The following is a 25,509-nucleotide window of genomic DNA, read 5'->3' on the forward strand; positions in this document are numbered from 1 at the left end:
GCTTTGCCCATGTGGACCTTTGTCAGCAAAGTGATGTCTGTGCTTTTTAACATGCTGTCTACATTTGTCATAGCTTTTCTTCCAAGGAGCAAGAATGTTTTAATTTCATGGCTGCAGTCACCATCTGCAATGATTTCGGAGCCCAAGAAAATGTTTCCATTGTTTCCCCATCTATTTGCCATGAAGTGATGGGATTAGATGCCATGATTTTAGTTTTCTGAAAGTTGAGTTTTAAGCCAACTTTTTCACTCTCCTCTTTCACCTTTGTCAAGAGGCTCTTTAGCTCCTCTTCGCTTTCTGCCATTAGGGTGGTGTCATCTGCGTATCTGAGGTTATTCATATTTATCCTGGCAATCTTCATTCCAGCTTGTGCTTCATCCAGCCCAGCATTTTGCATGATGTATTCTGCATGTAAGTTAAATAGATCTTTATACAGCCTGGTTGTAAGACCTTTGTCATGCACACACACACACACACACATATAATTGTGAACATTTTTTCTATCAGTCTAATGCCTTGCATTTTTATTTTCTCAATCCTGTCTTTAGGAAGACAGAAGTTTTTATTTTTTAGATTAATTTTTCTTGGAGTATAGCTGCTTTACAATGCTGAGTGAACCAGTTATACATATACATATATCCACTCTTTTTAAGATTCTTTTCCCATTTAGGTCGCCACAGAGCACTGAATAGCACTCTCTGTTTAGGTTCTCTCGGTAGGTTCTCATTAGTTATCTAGTTTATGTATAGTAGTGTATATATGTCAATCACAATCTCCAGATTAATCCCGCCTCCTTCTACTCATGGTAACTAGAAGTCTGTTTTCTACATCTGACTCTATTTCTGCTTTGCAAATAAATTCATCTGTACTATTTTTTCTAGTCTTCACATATAAATGATATCATAAGATATTTATCTTTTTCTGACTTATTTCACTCTGTACGACAATCTCTAGGTTCGTTCATGTTGGTGCAAATGGCATTATTTCATTCCTTTTTATGGTTGAGTAATATTCCATTGTACTTGGGCAAACTCTGAGAGATGGTGAGGGTCAGGGAAGCCTGGTGTGCTGCAGTCCTTGGGGTCACAAAGAGTTGGACACGACTTGTTGACTAAACAACATCGACAATATTCCATTGTATATATGCATCTTTATCTATTCCTCTGTTGTGGGCATTTAGGTTTTTCCCATGTTCTGGCTACTGTAAATAGTGCTGCAATGGACAGGAGGGTGCATGCATCCTTTCAACTTGAGGTTTTCTCTGGATATATGCCCAGGAGGTGGACAGCTGGATCACCCTGTAGCTCTATTTTTAGTTTTTAAAGGAACCTCCATACTATTCTCCATAGTGGTTTTACCAATTTACATTCCCACCAGCAGTGTAGGGGGGTTCCCTTTTATTCACATCCTCTCCAACAATGTTTGTAGATTTTTTTCATAATGGCCATTCTCACTGGTGTGAGGTGATACCTCATTGTAGCATTGATTTGCATTTCTCTAATAACTAATGTTCAGCCGTTTTCCATGTGTTTTTTGCCATCTGTATGTCTTCTTTGGAAAAATATATGTTTAGATCTTCTTTCCATTTTTTGTATTGCATTGTATTTTTTTTTTTATTGTATTGACCAGTGTGAGCCTGTTTCTGTGTTTTGGAGATTAATCCTTCATCAGTTGATTTGTTTGAAAATATTTTTTCTTATTCTGAGAGCTGTCTGTTCATTTTGTTTATTTTTCCTTTGCTGTGCAAAAGCTTTTTAACTTTACTTAGGTCCAATTTGCTTATTTTTATTTTCATTTCTCTATGTGGTGGATCTGGAGAAGGCAATGACACCCCACTCCAGTACTCTTGCCTGGAAAATCCCATGGATGGAGGAGCCTGGTAGGCTGCATCCATGGGGTTGCTAGAGTCAGACACGATGGAGCGACTTCACTTTCACTTTTCACTTTCATGCATTGGAACAGGAAATGGCAACCCACTCCAGTGTTCTTGCCTGGAGAATCCCAGGGACGGGGGAGCCTGATGGGCTGCCATCTCTGGGGTCGCACAGAGTCAGACACAACTGAAGCGACTTAGCAGCAGCAGCAGCAGCAGCAAGTGGTAGATCAAAAAAGATCTTGCTGCAATTTATGTCAAAGAGTGTTCTGCTTATGTTCTGCCCATATGTATTTGGCCATACATTTAGGTCTTTAATTCATTTTAAGTTTGTTTCCGTGCATGATGTTAGGGTATATTCTAATTTCATTCTTTGCATATACCTGTCCAGATTTCCCACACTGCTTATTGAAGAGGCTGTCTTTTCTCCATTGTGTATTCTTGTCTCCTTTGCCATGATTAGGTAGCCACACGTGCATAGGTTCATCTCAGGACTTTCTATCCTATCCCATTAAGTTATATTTCCCTTTTTGTGCCATTACCATGCTATTTTGATTGCTGTAGCTTTGTAGTATAGTCTGAAGTCAGGGAGCCTGAATCCTTAAGCTCTGTTTTTCTTTCTCAAGATTTCTTTGGCTGTTTGGGGTCTTTTGTGTTTCCATACAAGTTGTACGTATTTTTTCTAATTCTTTGAAAAATTCCATTGGTAATTTAACAGGGGTTGCATTGAATCTGTAGATTTTTTTGTATAGTATGGTCATTCTGACAATCCTGATTCTCCCAATCTAAGAGCGTAGTGTATTTTCCCATCTGCCTGTGTAACTTTCTGTCTCTTCCAGCATTCCTTATGGTTTTCTGAGGGCAGGTCTTTTGCCTCTTTAGGTAGGTTTATTCCTAGGTATTTTATTCTTCTTGATGCAATGATAAATGAAATTGTATCCTTAATCTCTCTTTCTGATCTTTCATTGTTACTGTATAGGAATGTAAGAGATTTCTGTGTATTAATTTATCATGCAACTTTATCAAATTCATTGATGATCTCGATTAATAGTTTTCTGGCAGCTTCTTTAGGATTTTCTATGGATAGTATCTGCAAACAGTGACAGTTTTATTTCCTCTTTTCCAATTTGGATTCCTTTTATTTCCTTTTCTTCTCTAATAACTGTGGCTAGGACTTCCAAAACTATGTTGAATAAAAGTAATGTAAGTGGACATCCTTACCTTATTTCTGATCTTAGAGGAAATGCTTTCAGCTTTTCACCGTTGAATATGATGTTAGCTGTAAGTTTGTCATATATGGCCTTTAAAACTTTGAGGTAGGTTCCCTCTAAGTTCATCTTCTGGGGAGTTTATTTTCCTTTATAAATGGGCTTTGAATTTTGTCAAAAGCTTTTTCTGCATCTATTAAGATGATCATATGGTTTTTATTCTACTGTTTGTTAATATGGTTGTTGTTGTTATTTGACTTCCCTGGTGGCTCAGAGGTTAAAGTGTCTGCCTGGAATGCAGGAGACCAGGGTTCGATCCCTGGGTCAGGATGATCCCCTGGAGAAGGAAATGGCAACCCACTCCAGTACTCTTGCCTGGAGAATTCCATGGAGGGAGGAGCCTGGTAGGCTACAGTCCATGGGGTCACAAAGAGTCAGACATGACTGAGCGATTTAGTCACTGACTTGTGTCCAACTCTTTGTGACCCCATGGACTGCAGCTTGCCAGGCTTCTCTGTTCTTCACCATCTCCTAGAGTTTGCTCAAACTCATGTCCATTGAGTTAGTGATGCTATCCAACCATCTTATCCTCTGCCACCTCCTTCTTCTCCTGCCTTCAATCTTCCCCAGCATCAGGGTCTTTTCCAATGAGTCAGCTCTTCACATCAGGTGGCCAAAGTATTGGAGCTTCAGCTTTAACATAATTCCTTCCAATAAATATTCAGAGTAGATTTACTTTAGGATTGACTAGTTTGATCTCCTTGCAGTTCAGGGACTCTAAAGAGTCTTTTCCAACACCAGAAATTGAAGGCATCATTTCTTCAATGCTCAGCCCAGGGACGGGAGCCTGGTGGGCTGCTGTCTACAGGGTCGCACAGAGTCGGACACGACTGATGTGACTTGGTAGCAGCAGCCTTCTTCATGGTCCAACTCTCACATCCATACATGACTACTGGGAAAACCATAGCTGTGACTATATGGACCTAGGTAATAGCATCATGCTACTTCTGCCTCAGATGGTGAATGGTGTCCAGTAGCCTTTATCCCATTCCTTGCTTCTCATGTCCATCAATAAACTAATCCCAGGGAAGTGAAGGACAGCAAAGGCAGTATTTGTCTGGATCAATTCATGATTTTAAGAAGATGCTTAAAGACTGCTTGCACATATGGAAGATGCTTTAAGAAGATGCTCCAGAACAAAAGGCCCAGACCCATAAAAGCCACTGTGAGCCATTTGCACTTCCTGTCATTCCGTGCTCTGGTGGCATGGAAGGCACCTGACGCCCAAGGAGGACAGGACTGGGAGAAGTTGCCTCTACCTGCCTAGAGATGTAATCTGGGTTTAATCCTCCCCATGCATGACTTTTGCCTGGCCCTGGGATTCGTTTATCTGTGCACGTGAGAATCAAAGAAGGGATCCATCACTGATCTCTGTGTCTAAGAGGCAGATTTAGGAGGTGGGAGAAGATAAGATTGGGACATTCAAAATGCTCCTTCTGCCTGCTGATAAAGTCTGGTAGATGAAGACCACCAGGGGCACCCTCATAATGGAGCCATGTTGGGTGCATTGAGTTGCCAGGGAGGCCTCATGCCAAGGGAAATCTTGAAGTGTCCTAGGGAGGAGGTGGGGCCTTTTAAAGGGCCTGGTGTTGTGTTGAGCAGTTCTGAGAGGGTTTGGGATATTAGGGGCAGCTCTGCATGGTGTCAGCAATTGGGGTTCCCAACATCTTTGTGGGGATGGGGCAAGACAGGGACTGGAGGGAAGGAATAATGGTCACTTGAGAATGGATGGCACTGTCTGGGGAGAAATGTTGCTTATGCAGGTGGAACCCGTAAGTTTGGATTGAGATGTGGAAAGTCATGTCTAAAGAAACCCCTTGATCTAAGCTTTGTAACAGATGAGTTAGTTTTCTTTTGCCACATAACAAATTAGCACAGGGTCAGCACTTAAAACTTGTGCATCATCTCATTCTGTAGATGGCATCTGGATGCGTGTGGCCTCTGATCAGGGTCTCATCAAGCTGAAACCAAGGGTTGGGCAGGCTACATTCTCACTTGGGAGATGGGCTGGGGAAGAGCTACTCCAACGCCCCAGGGGCTACTGGCAGAACCTTTGTCCTGGTGGGTCTAGGGCTGAGGCTCCTATTGTCTTACTGCTGTGACTGGGGACTGCTCTCAGAAGCCAGTGAGCATTCTCATGTCCTGGCCCTCCCTGGGCCCCTTGCACCTCCAATCTATGTGGCCTCAGAGAGGAACAGGTCCATTTACATGTTCACATGATTAAGTCAGGCCCACCTAGATACTTAGGCTTCCCAGGTGGCCCTAGTGGTAAAGACCCCACCTGCCAATGCAGAAGCATGAGATGCAGGGTCAATCTCTGGGTCAGGAAGATCCCCTGGAGGAGGGCATGGCAACCCATCCCAGTATCTTTGCCTGGAGAATCTCATGGACAGTGGAGCCTGGTGGGCTATCGTCCATAGAGTCACAAAGAGGTGGACACAAGTGCAGTGACTTAGCATGCATGCATGCACTTAGATGCTCAGCCTCTTCAGTGCCAACTGGTCAGCAACCTGACCCCACCACAATCATGGTTCCCACTCAAGGGTTGAGGCTTATGCAAGGTGTGAACACCCGTGGGTGGGATTCATGGGGGGTACCCTAGAACCCTGCTCGCCATACCAAGTTTGGAACGCAACTGCTTGTCCATGTCAGTTCAGTTCAGTTGCTCAGTCCATGTAACCCCATGGACTGCAGCACACCAGGCTTCCCTGTCCATCACCAAATCCTGGAGCTTGCTCAAATTCATGTCCATCGAGTCGGTGATGCCATCCAACCATCTCATCCTCTGTCGTCCCCCTCTCCTTCTGCCTTCAATCTTTCCCAGCATCAGGCTCTTTTTAAATGAGTCAGTTCTTCACGTCAGTCCTTTCGTTGAATATTCAGGACCGATTTCCTTTAGGATTGGCTAGTTTCATCTCCTTGCAGTACAAGGGACTCTCAAGAGACTTCTCCAACACCACAGTTCCAAAGCATCAATTCTTCGGCGCTCAGCTTTCTTTATAGTCCAACTCTCACATCCATATGTGACTGCTGGAAAAACCATAGTTTTGACTAGATGGACCTTTGTCAGCAAAGTAATATGCTTTTTAATATGCTATCTAAGTTGGTCATAGTTTTTCTTCCAAGGAGCAAGTGTCTTTTAATTTAATGGCTGCAGTCACAACCTGCAGTGATTCTGGAGCCCAAGAAACTAAAGTCTGTCACTGTTTCCATTGTTTCCCCATCTATTTGCCATGAAGTGATGGGACCAGATGCCATGATCTTAGTTTTTCGAATGCTGAGTTTTAAGCCAGCATTCTTCTTCACTCTCCTCTTTCACTTTCATCAAGAGGCCCTTTAGTTCCTCTTCACTTTCTGCCATAACGGTGGTGTCATCTGTGTATCTGAGGTTATTGATATTTCTCCCTGCAATCTTGATTCCAGCTCGTGTTTCATGCGGTATTTCGCATGATGTACTCTGCATATAAATTAGATAAGCAGGGTGACAATATACAGCCTTGACATACTCCTTTTCCGATTTGGAACCAGTCTGTTGTTCCATGTCTGGTTCTAACTGTTGCTTCTTGACCTGAATACTGGAGAAGGGAATGGCAAACCACTTCAGTATTCTTGCCTTGAGAACCCCATGAACTGTATGAAAAGGCAAAAAAGATATGTCCATGTCAGAGTGATCCATGAGGCTCCTGTCTCTCAGGCAAGAATGGGTTGTAAGACTCTTACCAGTGTGATTTCAGATAGCAAAGTTCCTACTGTCTATGAGTTTGGGGACAAGGTTTCTCAAAGTATGTCCTTATGCTGATGGACATGCAGGGTCTCCAGGCTCACAATGGCCTTTCCCGCCCACCTTGGACTTGCTTCCCCAAGTGCCAGTTCAAAACTGTTTTCAGGTATCCAAGATGCTGGTAGGGGTTCTATGCCTGCTATGCATTTTGCTATTGAGTGCTTTGTTGCAATTGCCTGTGGTCCCTGGAATACAGGGTTAAATTTGTAAGAAGGGTGAACACAGCTTTTTTTACTTGCCAGTGTAGCAGGAATCTCAAAAGTGTTCTCTCAAATGCCTTGGACACCCTGTTGGTCATCTTTCCTCAATTCCAACCTTGATGTTGACAGTCAACATCAGGTTCTCGAACTGCTGGCCCCTTAATCCTTCCATCTGAGCTGACAGCAGCCCAGTTTTGGAGCTGTCAGGCTGTTCTTGTCCTCCTATACTGACAGGAGTGTTGAGAGGCCTGTCAGCTCTCCCTGCAGGGGTGGCTGGAGCTTGCCCCACCACTACCAGCTCTCTGCTCTAAGAACGTGCAATCCTTCACCTTGTTCCTGCTTGTTTGCCCCATTCAGTTCAGTTCAGTCACTCAGTGATGTCCGATTCTTTGCAACCCCACGGACTGCAGCACGCCAGGCTTCCCTGTCCATCACCAACTCCCAGAGCCTGCTCAAACCCATGTCTATCAAGTCGATGACGCCATCCAACCATCTTATCCTCTGTCATCCCCTTCTCCTCCTGCCTTCAATCTTTCCCAGCATCAGGGTCTTTTCCAGTGAGTCAGCTCTTCACATCAGGTGGCCAAAGTATTGAAGCTTCAGCTTCTTCATCAGTCCTTCCGATGAATATTCAGGACTGATTTCCTTTAGGATGAACTGGTTGGATCTCCTTGCAGTCCAAGGGACTCTCAAGAGTCTTCTCCAAAACCACAGTTCCAAAGCATCAATTCTTTGGCGCTCAGCTTTCTTTATGATCCAACTCTCAAATCCATACATTATTCGCCCCATAGACTGATCTTGGTGCAGAAGCCCGAGGGACTTTGCCCTGGTCTGCAGACTTGTGTGAACACCTGCTCAGTGCAAGACCCTGCATGATTTGCTTCCCTGCTGTGTGTCTGACTCACTGTCTCCCCACCCCCGGCCTCACTCACTGACCTCCAGGCACTGATATCCGCACTCAGCTTGCTGTGGTCAGACAGGAAAACCACAGTGGGGAACTTGGATATCTGGGACGGGCTTCATACTGGCCTGGCTGAGGAAGACCCTGAAGTTTGTAGGGCAGGGCAGCTGGGCCCTCGTTCCCAGGGACCACGTTCAGTCAGAGGATTGACTCAGACAGCAGCAGTCTCCACCTGTTGCTGATTCTGATAAAAAAAATCATGCCTTAGAAGACAGATGCCAATTCCTTACCTCCCACCTTTGGGTATTACTCTCCTCGGCAGTGCCATATAACAGAATTGCAGAATGTCAGTTCAAACACCCAGCCCTCATACCTCCCAGGTGGACAAACAGGCCTGGCAAGGCTGGGACTTGCCTACAGGTGGAGCAGAGTGGCATGGCCTGGATAGGACCCTGCGTTCCACCCTATCCCCCTCCTCCTTTCTCATCCTGTGTGGGCTCTGCTCTCATCCCCATTTCCCCCTTGGATTGGGGACACTCTGTTGGCTTCATTTTACTTTGATCACCTCTTTAAAGATCTTGCCTCCAAATATATTAATTCTGAGGTCCTGGGGGTTGGGCACCCACATTTAAACAGGGGGCACAGTTTAGCTCATAAGTGTCCTTGGACTCCAGCTGTCTTCTCAATCTGGGGTTTCCTGGACCCCGCCCAGACTTAACCATCTGTTTTCTTTCCTTTAAAAATTTGTTGTAGACTCTCATTGGCTTCTCTGGATCACTTTGTCTCATGGACCTCATATCTTTTAATTAGTTTATTATCATCTTAGTGAGGTCTTAGGAGGAAGAAGAAATTAATGTGGGATAAACGTCCATCTTTAACCAGAAATTTTTTTGTATCTTTTAGCAATTAAAACTTTCCTGGAAATGCTAGTTGATAAAAGCTTTCCTCTGGAGGACCTTTATCATGTTTGTAATTTTGTACTATTAAAAATAATTCTTTGATCCCTAGGCTTTCCCAGATTGTTTGCTCATCTCTGTTCTTTTTCTAGCATAAAAGCCTAGAGACCGGGTCAAAGTTTTGACAAAGTTAAAACTTTGCAGGTATATTGCCAGGTGGCCTAAAAATGAGCATCATCTTATCAGTGTTTTATGCTTATAAAAGGCATTCTAACCCGTCAATGGAAAGCTGTCCTATGGTTTCATTATTTTAAAGTTTCTTTGCTCCCTCTGAAAATCGTTTATAGAAAAGCTAGGGTGTGACTTTCTTTTTCAGAGAGTTCATTAGTTCTTGTTAAATCAGTTTTCAACCCTGCTGGACATTCATGTTTCCTTCCCTCCTCATACTGGGCTTAGGGCTGGCCCTGGTACTTGGGAGGGACATAGACAGGGTGGGACCAGCTCCTGAGCCTGAGCTCGAAAGGATGGCTGTTGCTTCCCGGCGGCACTACTGTGATACCAAGAGCCCCCTTCACTGACGCTGAAATAGCACCTTCACCAGCCACCTAACGAGCAAGCTAACTTGCATCTCTCTGTGAAGCTGTTCATTTGGAAGTCCATGCAGGTAAGAAGGAATGAGAACAGATGGAGGTGTCCTAAGGAGAGGCGCTGTGGGCCTGTGTACTGTGGTAGGCACATCCTGGCCAATCCAGGAGGCCCAGCATGAGCGGGGTGGCCTCACTGACCACAGAGGGTATCCCAGGTCTGGCATCCACCTCTTGGGCACAAAAAGCGCAGCACTCTTTCACTTACTTTTTCCAAATGTCACACAAAATGTTCCTGGCGGGGTCCAGGCTGCCTGAGTCTTCAAGAAGAAGCCTTAGGAAATGCGGGTCCAACTAGGCAGCAGTGAGATTTGGCACTCAGGGCTCCCAGAGAGGAAGGGCAGCTGGCAGACTCAGCCCTGTTGCTAAGCCTAACAGCTGTCCCTCCTGGCTTCAAAGGAACCTGAAAATGTTGGGGTGAGTCCCTAACTCTGGGGCCAGCCACTGGGGAACGTGCTGACCACTAGGGGGGGCCAGTGAGCCCCATGGAACAGGAACACCTTTCCAGGGCCTCTTGACTGAATATGGTGGTCGTGGAGTCAGAACTCCACCCAGGCCTGGTTGGGAGAGCCAGGCTGTTCCCTGGGAGGATAGGAAGGCATTGGTTCAGTGGGCCAGGAAGAGTCTGGATACAGGATTTGTGCTCCCTACTGCCAAAAGGGAGTCCCATCCAAGAGGTTGGGACGTTGAAAGTGGGACACCGGCCTGCACCTAGCATACTCCTGCATAACCTCTAAGTGCAAACAGCACCTCTCCTACCAAGTCCTAGTCCGTGGGTCCAGGTGGAACGGTGTCTCAGCCTGAGTGTCTGCCCACTTTCTCTGCTGGCCCTACAGATGTGGGGAGTCTCTGGAGTGACATTGTCCCTGTTAGCTGTGGATAAACCAAGGGAGGAAAAGAGACCATTCAGAAACCTGGTTTGGTGTAGATTATAGAAGTGAAATATTTTCTCCAAATAAGGGATAGATTGCTTCTGCTTTAATTAAAAACTAAAAATTTGAAAAACATGTTAAAAAATTTTCCTTGAGATTCTGTGACCCGTAGATTATTTATAAGTGTGCTGTCTAGTTTCAGAGTGTTTAGAAGCTTTCCAGGCGTCTTTTGTGGTACTGATTTCTAGTTTGATGCCACTGTGGTTAGAGAACACACTCTGTATTATTTCAATTCTTTTAAATTTGTTGGGGTTTATTTTGCATATGAGATATGATATCTATCTCAGCAAATGTTCCATGGGTATTTAGAAAGAATACATGTTAGGTAGTGTCAAACTTTCTCAGTCAATGGGTTGTTGAGTTCTTCAATGTCTTTGATGATTTTCTGTCTAGTAAGGGGTGTCAATGTCTCCAACTATAATTGTGAATTTATCTACATGTCCTTTCAGCTCTATCAGTTTCCAATTCATGGATTTTGAGACTCTGTCGTTTGATGCATACATATGTGGAAATTAAAATAATAAAAGTGCGACCTGTCACAATATGTGGGAGGCACCTAAAGCAGTGCAAGTAGGAAGATTTATAGCGCTGAATGCTCACACTAGAAAAGAGGGCAGGACTCAAGTTAATATTCTACGTTCCTGTCTCAAGAGACTAGAAAGAGGGGAAAAATAAAACCAAAGAAGGCAGGAGAAAAATAGTAACTTAAGAGCAGTCATCAGTGAAATTAAACAGGAAAACAATAAGGAAATCATTTAAAAATATTTATTTATTTATCTGATTGGTCTTAGTTGTGGCACATGGGATCTTTCCTTGCGGTGCGCAGACAGGACGCTCTAGTGTGGGCCATGGGCTCCAGAGTGTGTGGGCTTAGTGGTTGTGACAGGCGGGCTTAGTTGCTCTGTGGGATATTAGTTCCCCAACCAGGGATGGAAGCCAGATTCTTAACCACTAGACCACCAGGGAAGTCTCCAAGAAATCAGTTTTAAAAGCTAGTCCTAAAAAATGTTTATAAACTCTAGTAAGACTGAAGAATATAAAAAGAAAGAAGACAGAAATCATTAAGATCAGGATGAAACAAGGGACATCACTGCAGATCCTGGGACATCAGAAAGATAATAAGGCAGCTATAACAATAAGCTATGAACAACTTGGCATTCATGAATCCAACAACGTAGGAGAAATGAATAAATTCCTCAAAAACTGTAAACCACCAAAACTCAACCAAGATGAAATAAATTACCTGAATAGTCCTATAACTATTTCAAAAATTGGTGTAAATAAAAGCCCCTTTCCCCCAAAGAAATCCTCATGATCAGAAGAAGTAGCATCAATTTTATACAATTTCTTCTAGGAAATAGAAGAGACAGGAATATATCCCAGCTCATGTTAGGAAGTTACTATTACCCTGTGTGATACCCAAACCCAGGAAAGACAGTACCAAAGAGAAAGAGAGAGAGAACTACAGACGAATATTCCTTATGAACTCAGTGGAAAAAATCTCAGCAAAATGTTAGAAAAATGAGTTTATAAATATATAAAAGGAATTATATAATATGGCCAAGTGAGAGTCAATGGTCAGTCCTTGAAAATCAACAACGTAATCTATCACGTCACCTGGCTAAAGAAGAAAAATCATATGTTTATACTAATACAGAAAACGCATTTGAAAAAAATCCATCCATTCATGTAAAAAGCTCTCTCAAACTAGGAATTGAGGAGGATTTTCCCTAATGATAAATAACATCTGAAAAAGAAAGACACCTAACATCACACGTAATCGTGAAAGATGAAAGTTTTCCCTCTATTGTTTGAAAACAAGACAATGATATCTGCTCCCACCACTGGTTTTCAACATAGTATTGGAAGCTCTAGCCAGTGTAATACGATCAGGAATGAAAGGTAGGCAGATGTGAAAGAAAGAACTAAGACTATCCCTATTGGCCGATGACATAGTAGGAAATCCCAAGGAAGCTTTTATTTATTTATTTATTTATTTTGAGTGTTTTTGGTTGCTGTTCTTTTTTTAAACATTCTGTGTGTTTATTTTCTGGCTGTGCTGGGTCTTTGTTGCTACGCAGGCTTCCCTCTAGCTGCAGGGCGTGGACATCTCACCGTGGCGGCTTCTGTTGCTGCGCAGAATGGGCTCCGGGCTCTCCGGCTTCAGTGGCCGCAGCACACGGGCCCAGTAGCTGTGGGCTTCTGGGCTCCAGAGCAAGGGTGCAATACCTGAGGTGCATGGGCTTAGTTACTCTGAGGCATGTGGGGTCTTCTTGGTCCAGGGGTCGAACCCATGTCTCCTGCATTTGAGATTTGACGCCTGGATTCTTTACCACTGAGCCACCAGGGAAGTCCCCCACCGAACCTTTTACAAGAAAAGGATCCAAACCTTCCAGCGCTAAGTAAGCTCTGCATGATCGTGTGTGAGATCAACACACAAAAATCAATTGCATTTCCGTGTACTTGCAGTGAACATGTGGAAGTGGAAACGTAAAATACACATTTATAGTCACTCTGAAGAAAATGAAATATTCAGTTGTGAACTTGACAAAATGTGCAGAATCTTTATGTTGAAATTGCAAAATGATTTTAAAAAGTCAAAGAAAACCTAAATCAATAGAGACATTTTGTGTTCTTGAATTGGAAAACCTAACATAGCAAGGACGTCTGCTGCGGCTGCTAAGTCACTTCAGTCGTGTCCGACTCTGTGACCCTATAGACGGCAGCCCGCCAGGCTTCCCCGTCCCTGGGATTCTCCAGGCAAGAACACTGGAATGGGTTGCCATTTCCTTCTCCAATGCATGAAAGTGAAAAGTGAAAGTGAAGTCGCTCAGTCATGTCAAACTCCTAGCGACCCCATGGACTGCAGCCCACCAGGCTCCTCCATCCATGGGATTTTCCAGGCAAGAGTACTGGAGCGGGGTGCCATTGCCTTCTCCGAGCAAGGATGTCAGTTCTCTCCAAATTGATCTATAGGTTTAGCATAATTCTTACCATAATCCCAGTAAGTTTTTTCTTTTTTGGTAGGCACAGACAAGCTTATTCTAAAACCATGGAAAGCTACAAGCCTTTGAATAGCTAAAACAATCTTGAAAAAAGAAGAGTAAAGTGAAAGAATAACCCTATGCAATGATGACTTGCTATATTGTTCCAGAAATCAATGTGATCCAGAAATCAGACAGTGTTGTATTGGCAGAGGCATAGACACATACACGAACAGAACGCCACAGTGAATCCAGAAATAGCTCCACTCAAATATACACAACTGATTTCTAACGAATAAGGCACAAAAGCAGTTGAGTGGAGGAAAAAGCCTTCATAACAGATGGTGCTAAAGCAATTGGACATCCATAGACAGAAAAATGAACCTCAACCTACACCTCACACCTTATATAAAAATTAACTCACAATGTATCATGGACTTAAAACTGTAAGACTATAAAACTTTTATTAAAAAAAAATAGAAAAAATCTTCAGAATCTTGGCCTAGGAAAAGAGCTCAGGCATAACCCCCAAAAGCATGACAATAAAAGGAAATACTAAAAAGTTTTGCTTTGCAAAAGCCCAAGTGAGGAAGATGAAATGACCAACTACAGACTGGGAGAAAATATTTGCAAACTAGCATCTGACAGAAGAATCATACCTATAACATATAAAGAGCATTCCAATCTCAACATTAAAAAATTCAGTTAGAAAATGGGCAAAAGATGAACAGACATTTTATCAAAGAGGCAATAAAATCCATTAATGTCCAACATTATTAGCCATTAGGGAGATGCAAATTAAAGCCACAACGAGATACCACTGCATGCTTATAAGAATGACTAAAACAAACAAACAAAAAAACAGTGACAACCCCAAATACCGATGAGGATGTAGAAAAACTGGATTTCTTGTACATTGCTGGTGGGCATGTAAAACAGTGCAGCCACTCTGGAAAATAGTTTGGCAGTTTCTTACAAAATTAAACCTGTAACTACCATATGACCCAGCCATTGTTCCCCTAGGCATTTATCTCAGATGAATAAAACTTATGTTCACATAAAACCTGTACACAAATGTCAAGAGCAGTTTTATTCATAATAACCAGAAGCTGGACACAGCCCAGATGTTCTTCAATGACCGAATGGTATATCCACACAGTAGACTCTTAGGACGCAACCCAAAGGAAAGAACTGTTGATGCATTTGGCCTTCCTAGGTGGCAGTAGTGGTAAGGAATCTGCCTGCCAGGGCAGGAGCGGCGAGAGAAGCAGGTTGGATCCCTGGGTCAGAAGGATCCCCTGGAGGAGGAAATGGCACCTCACTCCAGTATCCTTGCCTGGAGAATTCCATGGGAAGAAGAGCCTGGTGGGCTATAGTCCGTGGGCTGCAAAGAGTTGGACACAGCTGAGAGACTGAGCACACACACATTGATAAACTTGACAACCTGGACAGATCTCCAGGAAATCATACTCAGTGCAAAAGCCAAGCCTTAAAGGCAACATACTGTATGATTACATGCATGCAGCTTTCCTGAGCGGACAAAATGATAGATGGAGAGCAGATTAGCAGATGCTAGGGGGCGTGTGGCATGAGGGATGGAGATGTTCAGTGTAACTGTGGTAGACAAGTGCACCTCCAGATTTAATAAAAGTACATAGAACAAAACACACATATACACAGATGAGTGCAGGCAGCAAGGTCAATGGATTTTGTCGATGCCAGTTTCCTGGTTTGTCGTACTGTCCTATAGTTTGCAAGAAGTTATCATTGGGAGAAACCAGGTGAAGGGTACGAGGAGTCTCTTTATTTTCACAGGTGCATGTGGATCTGCCATTCTTTCAAAATAAGTTGTAAACATTTGAATAAACGTGTTAAAAATGTTTACTATGCATCCATCTCCAACACATCTCACAGAGGATGAAGTGGTGTGAACAGCTGGTGTCCCACTGAAGAAAACACTCCATGCCCATTTGGCATTTATCCCAGAACAGGTCTTGTGCTGGGCACTGCAGAGAAGGTATGTTCATGCTGGCCTGATGCTGGCCAGGAAGCTGGCTGGGATGCTGGACGAGGACGCTAGACCAGGATGCTGGCTGGATTGCTGAACCACGATGTTGACTGAGATACGGGGCCCTTCCCTCGCCGACCTGCAGAGGGCAGCCTGCCCATGCAGTAATGTGGCCCACAGTGGCGGCTCCACACCCAGGGGAGAGCTGGGCTCAGTTTCTGAGTCCCAGCTGTGTGACTACCAGCTTTTTCTCTCTTCTCTTCTTTTCCTCCCCGCTCTTCCCTTCCCTCTCTACACCTCTCTCATGCACACGCACGCACGCACACACTCACACACACACACACACACGCATTCATGTGCGCCCCAGAGTCCATGAGCTCATTCTACCTATGGCTGGCAGACTGGGTGGGATCATTTCTCCTTAAGCTCTTTGTCCGGCTCAGTTTCAAATGACTCATGAGCGGCTTTCACCATCCCCCCCGGGGAGCCCCCCTGCCTGGCCCCATAAACCTTCCCAGTTAGGCCCCAATTAGGTAATGTTTTCTGATAAGCAGCTGTTCACCCACTCCTTCCAGACCACCTGAGAGAACTGTCCCTGGTTCTGGGCAGTGAAACCTCCCCAGCCTGGCCCCTCTAGATCCTCCCCAAACCTCATTCTCATCTTGCTGCTGGCTCAGTGACTCAGGCCTGAAGAGTGGCTGAGGAGCAGGTGGGCATCAGCTGGGAAGGTGGGCCTCCACCTGGCCTCTATCCCTTCTCTCTGGCTCTGGCCCTGGGAGGAGGTGGCTGAGGCGGTCACTGAACTGACAACTGAGGCCTTGCCGCTGCATCCAGACCCGGCCTTGAAGATGTCAGGTGGGCCTGGCCTAGGAAGGTGTGCTGCCCAGGCTGGGGTCATGGTGAGCACTCTAGCTTTGCAGGAGTTTGCTGTCGTGCTGAGACCTGGGCAGCCCCCTCTGCCAGCTGGGCGTCAGCGTGCTCGGGACCTATTGCTGTGAGCGATCCTGGCAGTTCACAGGGCTAGGGTCTCCATGAAGTTGGATGTTTGCAAAAGTGTCAGTGAGCCTTCAGAGCTTGTTTTTCCCCTCCTGGGGTGGGCTTTGTTTCAGAGCACACGCCTGCCCTGGTGCTGATCTGGTCCTCTTGGAGCTGTGCCCATCTGCCCCTTGGGGACCATGACTCTGGTTAGGAACACGTACAGGGTGGAGACCATGCAGGCGGCCTGGACCAGTCCGTGCTCTCCCTCTCACTGCACGGGGTGGCTGCAGCCTCTGCACTAGTGACAGCTTGTTCTGCCTGGCACTCTGGATGTCCTTTCCCAGAGAGCATGCCAAGCAGACCTAGGTGGCTGTGGCAGGGGAATAAGGAAGCCTCTAGCCCAGGCTTCTCCAACAGAAATATGGGACCACTTTGCCATTGGCCAGAGCACGCTATGCTGCAAGAAGAAGCTCTGACCTCCTGGGATGACACGGCCTTCTCATGCTGTGCTAAGGCCAGCAAGATCACCTGTGAGGTGGCTCAGCTGGTAAAGCATGAGACTGGGGTCAGGCGTTCCTTCTCCCACCCCCGGGTGTCTTTGTGCCCTTGGGGCTAAATTGCTGGGTTCTCTGGGCCTCAGTTTACCATCCAGTGTCAATCAAACCGTAAGCTTGTCTGTTGATGACTGTTCCACATTAACTTACCTTCCTTCTCCACACTGGGCGCAGAGAGGCCAGGCCAACGCGGAATGGCTCGGGGAGGTGTTGCAGGTGACCAGAATCTGCAAAGGTGGGTTGGGGCTTCTGTGCGGGGAGGCAGGAGACGTGGACACAGAAGTGGGGAGCACCTGGCCCCCTCTGAAGAGGTCTAGACTGCACGGGTGCCTTGAGGTCCGTAAGTAGGGCCACTTCGGTTTTTGTCTGCAGTACAGGAAGGCCCACCAGTGGTCATGGCGGAGGTACGCACGTAGGCAAGGGCAGGGAAAAGTGGCCAGACCTGCTGCAGAGGTCTAAGGTCTCGGAGACTCCGGGGGGAGGCAGCCAGTGCCCCCAGGTCCAGCTGCAGTGGTAGCTGGTGGCACCACCTCAGCTGCTGCCATCACTCCAGGGGTGGCCCCACCTAGACCCTCAGGCGTATTCCCAATGTTACTATGTACCAGGCACTGCCACCCACCTCAGCCTTCTCCCATGTTGCACGGCCTAGCAAAGCCTGGTCCTCCTATTCCCTGGACTGAAGGTGTCCCTGCTGATACGTGGGGGAGGCTTAGCGCTCAAAAACAGGTGCTTTGGGGCCACTGCAATAGCCCCCAAGCTGCTATGAGCTGGCAGCCCCTGATGAAAACCCTCATTCCCCTTCCACAAATGTCACTCATCTGTGTTGCACTGTGCCCTGCCCCCCGGTTGCTGGCTGGAGCCTCAGCTGGCCGCCTCTTTCTTTGGGACTTGCTGGGTGGCCAAAGGAGAACCCTCCACTCCCCATGGAAAGAGTCTCTATTAAGGCCTGCAGCGCCTTCCAGACACGTTTACAATCTCACCTTTCACTTTTTTGGGACGCAATCTCTGTGCCTTTAAAGATGTCATCAGTCTGCGTCCCCTCAGCTCATGCCTCATGCTTCCGGAGTGTGGCAGCCAGGACTTCAGGTGGAGGCCTTGGGGGTTGAACTCAGACACATGAAAGTACGGCATGACAGGGTGTCCCCTAGCCCTCCAGCCTGGGTGGGCTGGAGCTGCTTTGGTGTTCTCTTTGCTGTGGCAGCCCTGTTGAAGTGGCTGAGTGTGGTGTGAGCAGACGAGAGTGTTGGAGAGCCCCCTCCTACATGAGGAGTCCCTGGGGTGGGGGATGACGTGAGGCTGGTCACACCCACAGAAGCAAAACCATGGGTGGAGGTTTCTGCAGCGCGACATTACAACTTAGAAAAAGACATTATGATTCCCTAGAGTTGGATGCCTCTCAGATGGGGAAATTGAGGCCCAGAGAGGAAGTGATTTGCCCACGCCCCATCTCCTCTCTGCCCTCTTTTCACCAGCCCAGCACTGGAAGGCCCCTAGGGAGGATGGGGTATGCTCAGTGGGTGGCCTTCTAACAGAGGTGGGAGCCCAGGCATGTGTTGCGCTCCCTGCGCCACTCTCCGGGTACCTGTTTTGCCTTTCAGTCCTTGTTCTGACTCACGTCACTAAGCAGATCTTCAGAACCCATTAACCCAGTCTTTAGAGGTGCTCAGACCCCCAGACTCTGGGTCACTGTGCCCAGAAAGCAGCAGCTCAGTACGGATGGCTGATAGAAAACTGTGCTTTCCCCTGCAGGCCCAGGACTTGAGGGCCCCCACAGTATTGGCCAAGTGGATCCATGGAGCCTCTACGGTCACCTGAAGGCTGGCATTTCGTGGACACGTTTCCCATATCCTGAACCTCAGAGCTCTCCCCGCTGTGGCTGTTGACACCCTGGCCCAGCGGTCTCTAAGGATTCTCCTTGAACCCATCCTGTTGTTAATTTGTGTTATCTGTTTTAATCCGGGGTTTGGGTTCTCGGACCCTGACTTACCTCAGCAGTGACTCTGCATCGTCTCTCCTCCCTGTCCCTGGCAGCTCCTGTTGCCTCTACCCGTGCCAAGCCCCCTTCGTCCAGTCCTCACAGCAGAGGTTCTGAGAAGGAGGTCACCCGGGGATCAGCGCTGGCAGTGACCTCAGCCAGCTCCTCCTTCGATTTAAGAATAGGGAGACAAAGGTCCCAAAAGGTCGATCGACCTGGCCGCACCATCCCTGATCAGGTCGCCTCATTCCCAAGGCAACAAACCAGGGAGCAGCGCCCGGCTGGCCTCGCAAAGGCAGGGGCATCACCTGCTGGCTTGTCTCCCCTTTCACGCAAACTCCTCTGGGAGCCGACAAGCTAGCTCCAGCTCCGGGCTGACACCCGAGTCCCCCCGCGGCACCGCCCGCTTGAGCGCTGGCCAAGAGCTCCGCCCCGGCCCCGCCCCAGGTCGCACCCCGCCCCCGCAGCTGCACCGGACCTCCCACTTCCAGATTCCGCGGGCGTCCCCACTCGCCCGCTCCCACCCGGCTAGCCGCGCAGCGCCAGCCTCGCCGCCTTGCCCCGGGCCACCAACACTCCGCCTCGGCTCCACCCACGCCCACAGCCGCTCGCGGGCTCGCTCCCTTCCCCGGGCCCCCGCCGCGCTCCCGCCCCTTCCGGCCGCGCCGGCTCCCACCCGCCCCTCGCGTGCCTCGCTTCCCACGCGCGAGGCGCGCCCGGGGACCCGCGCGGCCCGCAGGCGGCGGGGCCGGGCGGCGCGCCGGCTCGGGTTTCGGCCCGCCCCCGGCGCCGGCGTGACCCCGCCCCGGGCGCGGGCGGGGCCGGGCCAGCTGGCCGGCGCCCCGCCCCCGGCCTGGCGCTCCGGGCGCTATAAGAGGGCGGCGGCCGCGGGGCGCCCAGCGCGGGGCCGGGAGCGCGATGGTCAGCCGCCGCGGCGCGGCAAGATGCTGGATGGGCCCCTGCTGGCGCGCTGGCTGGCCGCGGCCTTCGCGCTGACGCTGCTGCTCGCCGCGCTGCGCCCCTCGGCCGCCTACTTCGGGTAGGTGCCTCGGCGGCCCGGCGGGCGGGGCGGGCGGGCCGGGCCCGAGGCCGGCGCGGGCGCGCGGGCGGGGGCGACCCAGGTGCGCGGGGCGCGGTGCCCGGGCTAGCGAGGGGCGCCGGGTTGCCTGGAGCTGTTTGTTTGCGGCGCCCGCGTCGCTGGGTTCGGGAGTCGGTGTCCCTGTGGCACGGCTCTCGCAGAGGGGCCGGCGTGCCCGGCTGGCTGGCGTGAGGCCCCGGTCCTTCGTGACCCCGGAGCCGTAGTCCCTGTGGCCGCGCCCGCGGCCGTGCGCGAGGCTCCCTGCAGCTGCGGGACCAAGCTCTGGTTATCGGCTGCCTTTGGCTGGGATTTCTAGCCAAACGTCTGGAGCCTCCCTGGCCCCTGCACACCCACCCGCCTTGCAGTTTCCCCCTCCTTTCTCTCCCCGAGAAGTTAATTTAACAACAACAAAAAAATACGTACAAAATCCAGATGTTCCTTGCACTGAGCCCCAAAGGGGGAAAAACTCCAGGCTGGAGGAATTTTATTTTTCTTGCGCTTTGCTTCTGACGTTCGCTCGGGCCGCGACCCGCGGGAGCGCGTCTGTGGGACCTCTCTGGTGCGCCGGGCCCGGGCGGGCTGTGAATGCTGCCTCCAGCCGCCTCCCGGGTCGCTGCCCCGCGCGCTTCTCCGCAGCAGCAGTTTTCGTGGTTTTGGCTCGTCTCTCCCCATCGTTCTTTCCTGCCCTTCCTGGTTCCTCGCTCCCAGATCTGGGATGTCCTGCCAGGCGAGCTCTGGGGACCCTTTCTGTACTCTGCAGATGGGCCCCCGAGGTTTGTGTGGCATCGTGTAGGCAGCCCTCCGGCTCTCCCCAGCCGCCCCGCCTCCTGCCCCCGTGCCACTCCTGGAGCGGAGGCCACCCTCGAGTCCCGCCCAGACCCCGTCCGGGGTGCCTTATGCCCGTTCCGGGCTGCCGCCCTGCGCCCGTTGTCACCTGTTCCCTCTCCCGTGGACCAGGCGCGGCGCGCAGCGGCCTGGCCGGCAGAGGGCCCCGTTGGTCCAGAAATGTGGCACTGCCAGGGCGGGGAGAGGCAGACTGGGCGAGAAGCCCTGCAGGTGTATCCTGTTCTCAAAGAAAATAAAATATTTTCATGGGAAACTTTCCCTTTGTGTTTTTCTCCCCGCGCCCACTTCTCCTGTTCCCTTCCCCTGGGTTGTCTCCCAGGGTCAGCTCCTTGTCTTCTTACCCTGGAGACCCCACCCCGAAGCCAGGGCTGTGGCTGTGAGTTCGGCCTGCCTGGGGCTCAGGCTGTGCAGAGACTGGCACGCCCCTGCATGCCATCTGTGCAGCCTTTGCCTCACCCTCTCGGGCAGAGGGAGGGTCAGAGGCTGGCTGTCTGGCTGCAGGTCCGCGGTGAGTCACGATGGCCTGTCAGCCAGCTGTGCCTTTGCGCTGTCCAGGCGCTGCCGTGGGTCTACTCACCAGGCTCCAGACACACCCTGGGCTCGTCTGCGCCACTCTGTGCTCTGTGCGGAGTCCCTGCTGCCCGCTTTTACTCTCCGGGAAGGTCGGATCCACAGAGTGGTTTTCAGGGTCCTGGCTCCCATCCTTCACCCCCACCCCTGCAGCATCTCTCTTTCTCCCTGTTTTCTCTGCGCTTTGTACCTCCAGGGACGTCTCCTTGGCTCCCTTGAAGAGAATTACCCCCAGGGGCTGTGTGGCAAGTTGAGAGGGCTTGGCGCCCCTGCGGCTTCTCCAGCTAGCCCTTTTGGCCCTGCTTTTAAATCCCAGAGGTCACCTCAAGTGGGCTTCTCAAGTCCTGCCCCGTGGAAGACTGCCCCAGAGGAAGAGGCTGTGCTTGCTCTGCTGGAGGGCACTTCCCCTCTGTCTCCTCCACACCAGGCAAGAGAGACAAGACTCAGCTTGGTGGACGAAAGTCCTGGAGGGGTGGCAGGCTCCGTGCCAGCTGAGCAAGCAAAGGAGGGAAGGGACCTGGTGCTGGAGTCCACTCAGGATAGCGCAGGGCGTAAAGACCCAGCCTCCGGCCGGCAGTGAGCGGCTGAACCTGGGTCTGGGGCTTTTTCTCCTGGCCTAGTAAAGGGACAGGAGCCAGAGGGTAGGGGGAGGAGGAGATGGCCCAAGGCAGGCAGGGCTAGGCAGGGCTGGGCCAGAGCCAGGGGGCCTCCCTGTGCCTTGTGCTGGGGCTCCCCTCCCCACCCCGAGTACGGAGGGAACCGGGGAAGGAGCTGGGATCCAGCCCTCCTCTCCCTTCCCCCACTCTGAAAGCTCTGCCTGGCACAGAGGCGCACAGGCAGGGCAGCTCCAGTTACAGCCCAGAAACCCGGAGAGGCTGGCCTGGGGGAGGATCACGTGGGCGGTGGGAGCCCTCCCTGCCCTGCCCCCCCACCCCCCTTGGCCTGCAACCCAAGCCGCCCTGCCTGTGCTGTCCTCCTCAGCCTCTGGCCACCAGGCTGGGCCCCGCAGGTCATCTGCCTGCCATGGAAAAGGGGCTCCTCTCTCTTCCTGCCAGGCCTGACCCTGCTTTTCGGCGTGATTAGCAGGTGGTGTTTCCATCTGATTCTCCTGGGGCTACCGAGATGTCTGTGCTCTGGGGGCCTAGACAGCTTGGCCTGATGCCCTCTTGGAAGGAAGTGGAGCCTGGCTCTAAGCAGGAAGAGGCTGTCCCAAGGGCTTGCGGCAAGTTTGAGATATAAACTTGGACACCCCTCCTTGCCACCAACGACCTCTCCCTCTTCCCCCTGCCGCCCTGTCCCACTCCATAGATCTGGGTGGGCTCTCCGGTACTCAGCTTCTCTCTGGGTGTTATCCTCAGGTGAGAATATGGAGGTAAAGGGTGGGTCACGTATGCTGAAAGCTGCTCAGGAAGGGATGCCCCAGACCCTGGGGCAAGCTACCGTTGTGCTTCTCTGAGGCTGGAGTTAGGGACTGGGGCTGGGATTTGGGGATCTGTGCCAGCCAAAGCATTGCCTGGGCTCCCTGGCACTTTACTGCCTTTTTCTTAGAGGTCCCATGTGCTGAGCCAGCCCCCAGCAGAGGCCCCTAGGGAAGCTGCGAGACAGGCATCCAGGAGCTGCCCAGGCGAGTGGAGGCCTGAGGCTTCCAAGGAGATTAATCTTCAGAGGAAGCAAGAAGGGGCACAGTGAGCACTGAGGCTCTTCCAGGTGTTGGCCTCAGCACTCCACGTTACACTGGAAGCATTTGCAGGTTACCGAGGGGGAGCAGGGCACTGCTGTGAGGTCTGTGGGTTTGTCCCAACTTTCTGCTCCAGGCAGCCTGGAGGCCTGCATGCGTGAGGCAGCACAGGCATGCCGTTGAGGGCTTCCCTAGTCTATGAGAGGTGCTGGCAGTCAATGTAATTGGCAGCTGAGGTGCTCTGGACTGTTGCGAATGGGGGGCGAGTGCTTTTTGTTACTGAGATGTAACTCACATCCTCTCTATTAGTTGATGCGTACAGTTCAGTGGTTTTTAATACATCCACAAGGCTGTGCAACCAGCACTGCTCTCTAATTCCAGAACATTTTCATCACCCCAGAAACTTTATATCCCCCTCCCACTCCCCCAGCCCCTGGCAACCGCTAATCCACTTTCTGTTTCTGTGGATTTGCCTGTTCTGGACATTTCATATAAACGGAATCATACCGTATGTGGCTTTTCGCATCTGGCTTTTTTCACTGAGCATACTGTTTCCGAGGTTTATTCACATTTGTAGGATGATTCAGTGTATCGTTCCTTTTTGTGACTAAATAATATTCGACTGGGTGGGCATGTGACTGCTCTCTTCCATCTGTTCATCTGTTGATAGGTACTTGGGTAGTTTCAACTTTTTGGGTGTTGTGGATAATGCTTCCATGAAAATTGGTTTACAGTTGTTTTTTTTTTTTTTTTTTTGTGGACGTATGTTTTCAGTTTTCCTGGGTATATACCTAAAAGTAGAATTGTTGGATCATATAGTAATGCTGTGTTTAACTTTTTGAGGACCCACCAAACTCTTTTTTCGATAGCATCATTTTGCATTCCCACCAGTAAGAGGGAGGGTTCCAATTTCTCCATATCCTCGCCAATGCTTCTCTGATTTAAAAAAAACATTTAAAAAAAAAAAATTCTGGCCGTCCTGATAGACTTGAGGTAGTATCTCATTGTAGTTTTCATTCACATTTTCCTGATGACTGGCTTCCACAGTGTTTCAGAAGGTAAAGAATCTGCCTGCAATGCCGGAGACCCAGGTTCAATTCCTGGGTTGGGAAGGTCCCCTGGAGTAAGGGAATGGCTACTTACTCCAGTATTCTTGCCTGGAGAATTCCATGGACAGAGGAGCCTGGCGGGCTATAGTCCATGGGGTTGCAAAGAGTCAGACATGACTGAGTGACTAACACTTCCCTGATAGCTTGTGATATTGAGCATCTTTTCATATGCATGGCGGCTATTTGCAGTGTCTACTTTGGGGAAATGTCTATTCAGTTTCTTTGCCTAATTTTTAGCACAGTTGTTTGTCTTTCTGTCGAGACATAAGAGCTCTTTAAATGTTCTAGATCTCTTCTTGGATTGAGGAGAGCCTGTTTTCTTGACCTGTGAACCAGCATGCTGCCTCTCACCCTATAAAGGGTTTGCATCCATGGACCGTCCCTGCTTGGCCCCGGTGGACTGTGTGGGCTGGGGTGAAGGTTCACTTGCTGGGGTCTGGTCTGGGATTAGGGCTTTGCTGCAGAGTGGGGCTAGCTGGCGGCCCTGGCACTGTACTTAAGGGCTGCTGTCGTGGGGTGGGGGTGGTCTCTCAATGTGGGTCAGGGAGGGTCAACCTCCTCTGCTTCTCTGAATACTGAGCGTTGGGTTCAACTTGGGGTCCTGTGTGGCCACATGCCTGCTGGCTGCTTCAAGGAGAGGCTTCTAGCTGGTCCCTGGAGTAGAAAGAAGGAGAGAAGGTTTCCAGGGCTGGAGGAGCCGGCCTGACGGTAGAATGACGAGGCTGTATGGTGAACCAGTGAGTGGGCAGCGGGTAAGACAGACCTGCTGGGATAATGAAACAGCCCTCGCGGGGGCTGGGGGGGCGTCTGTGGGGGGGCTCGGGAGACCCAGAGTCCACGGGGGTTATGGAGGGGCTGGCAGAGTGAGAGGTGTCCCAGGTGATTCCTTGGCCAGGAGTGGTGGTGCTGTAAGGTAAGTAGGAATTCGGGGAGTCACGGGGGCTTGGGTGGCAGGGCCGGTGCTACCCACAAGAGACCCCCCTCAGGACAGACACGCCCAAAGAAGGCCGCCAGGCAGATGGCCTCTGGGGGAGAGACCACGGGGAGCAGTGTGCTTCAGAGGGTCAGGAGAGAGTTGGCTCCACTGTGAGCTGAGGCTCAGGCGAGGGGGCTCTGTCCACAGGGCCCAGGGCAGCTGAGGGGCCGGCAGAGAGATTGCCTGTGCCCCGTGAAGTCGCGCTGCGGGTTGCTTTAAGCATTCCAGATCTGTTCTGGGACTGAGGAGAACCTGTTT

The 25,509-nt window shown here is 49.9% G+C and overlaps 1 protein-coding gene and 1 long non-coding RNA gene across 4 annotated transcripts in view; one reads left to right on the forward strand and one right to left on the reverse strand.

Annotated features, from left to right (window-relative positions):
* Positions 1–15,261: 15,261 nt before the first annotated feature.
* Positions 15,262–19,785, reverse strand: LOC138440753 (uncharacterized). Of its 3 annotated transcripts, none has more exons than XR_011257112.1 (5): positions 19,686–19,785; positions 19,007–19,162; positions 18,000–18,113; positions 17,170–17,246; positions 15,262–16,652 (listed from the first exon to the last, which is right to left on the reverse strand). It is a non-coding gene; the product is annotated as an uncharacterized lncRNA (long non-coding RNA). The 3 variants fall into 3 exon arrangements; XR_011257113.1 differs by lacking the exon at positions 19,686–19,785 and adding an exon at positions 19,303–19,387; XR_011257114.1 differs by lacking the exon at positions 19,686–19,785 and adding an exon at positions 19,303–19,387 and having other exon boundaries at positions 17,170–17,385.
* Positions 19,786–19,817: 32 nt separating this feature from the next.
* The window catches only part of WNT9A (Wnt family member 9A), a 30,299-nt gene continuing 24,607 nt past the window's right edge, over positions 19,818–25,509 (forward strand). Inside the window, exon 1 of the mRNA XM_069590527.1 lies at positions 19,818–20,033. Within this exon, the coding sequence (XP_069446628.1) occupies positions 19,939–20,033 (95 nt within the window). The 5' untranslated portion in view covers positions 19,818–19,938. The remainder of the gene's footprint in view (positions 20,034–25,509) is intronic.

Source organism: Ovis canadensis, chromosome 5 (assembly GCF_042477335.2).
Source record: "Ovis canadensis isolate MfBH-ARS-UI-01 breed Bighorn chromosome 5, ARS-UI_OviCan_v2, whole genome shotgun sequence".
Taxonomy (NCBI): domain Eukaryota; kingdom Metazoa; phylum Chordata; class Mammalia; order Artiodactyla; family Bovidae; genus Ovis; species Ovis canadensis.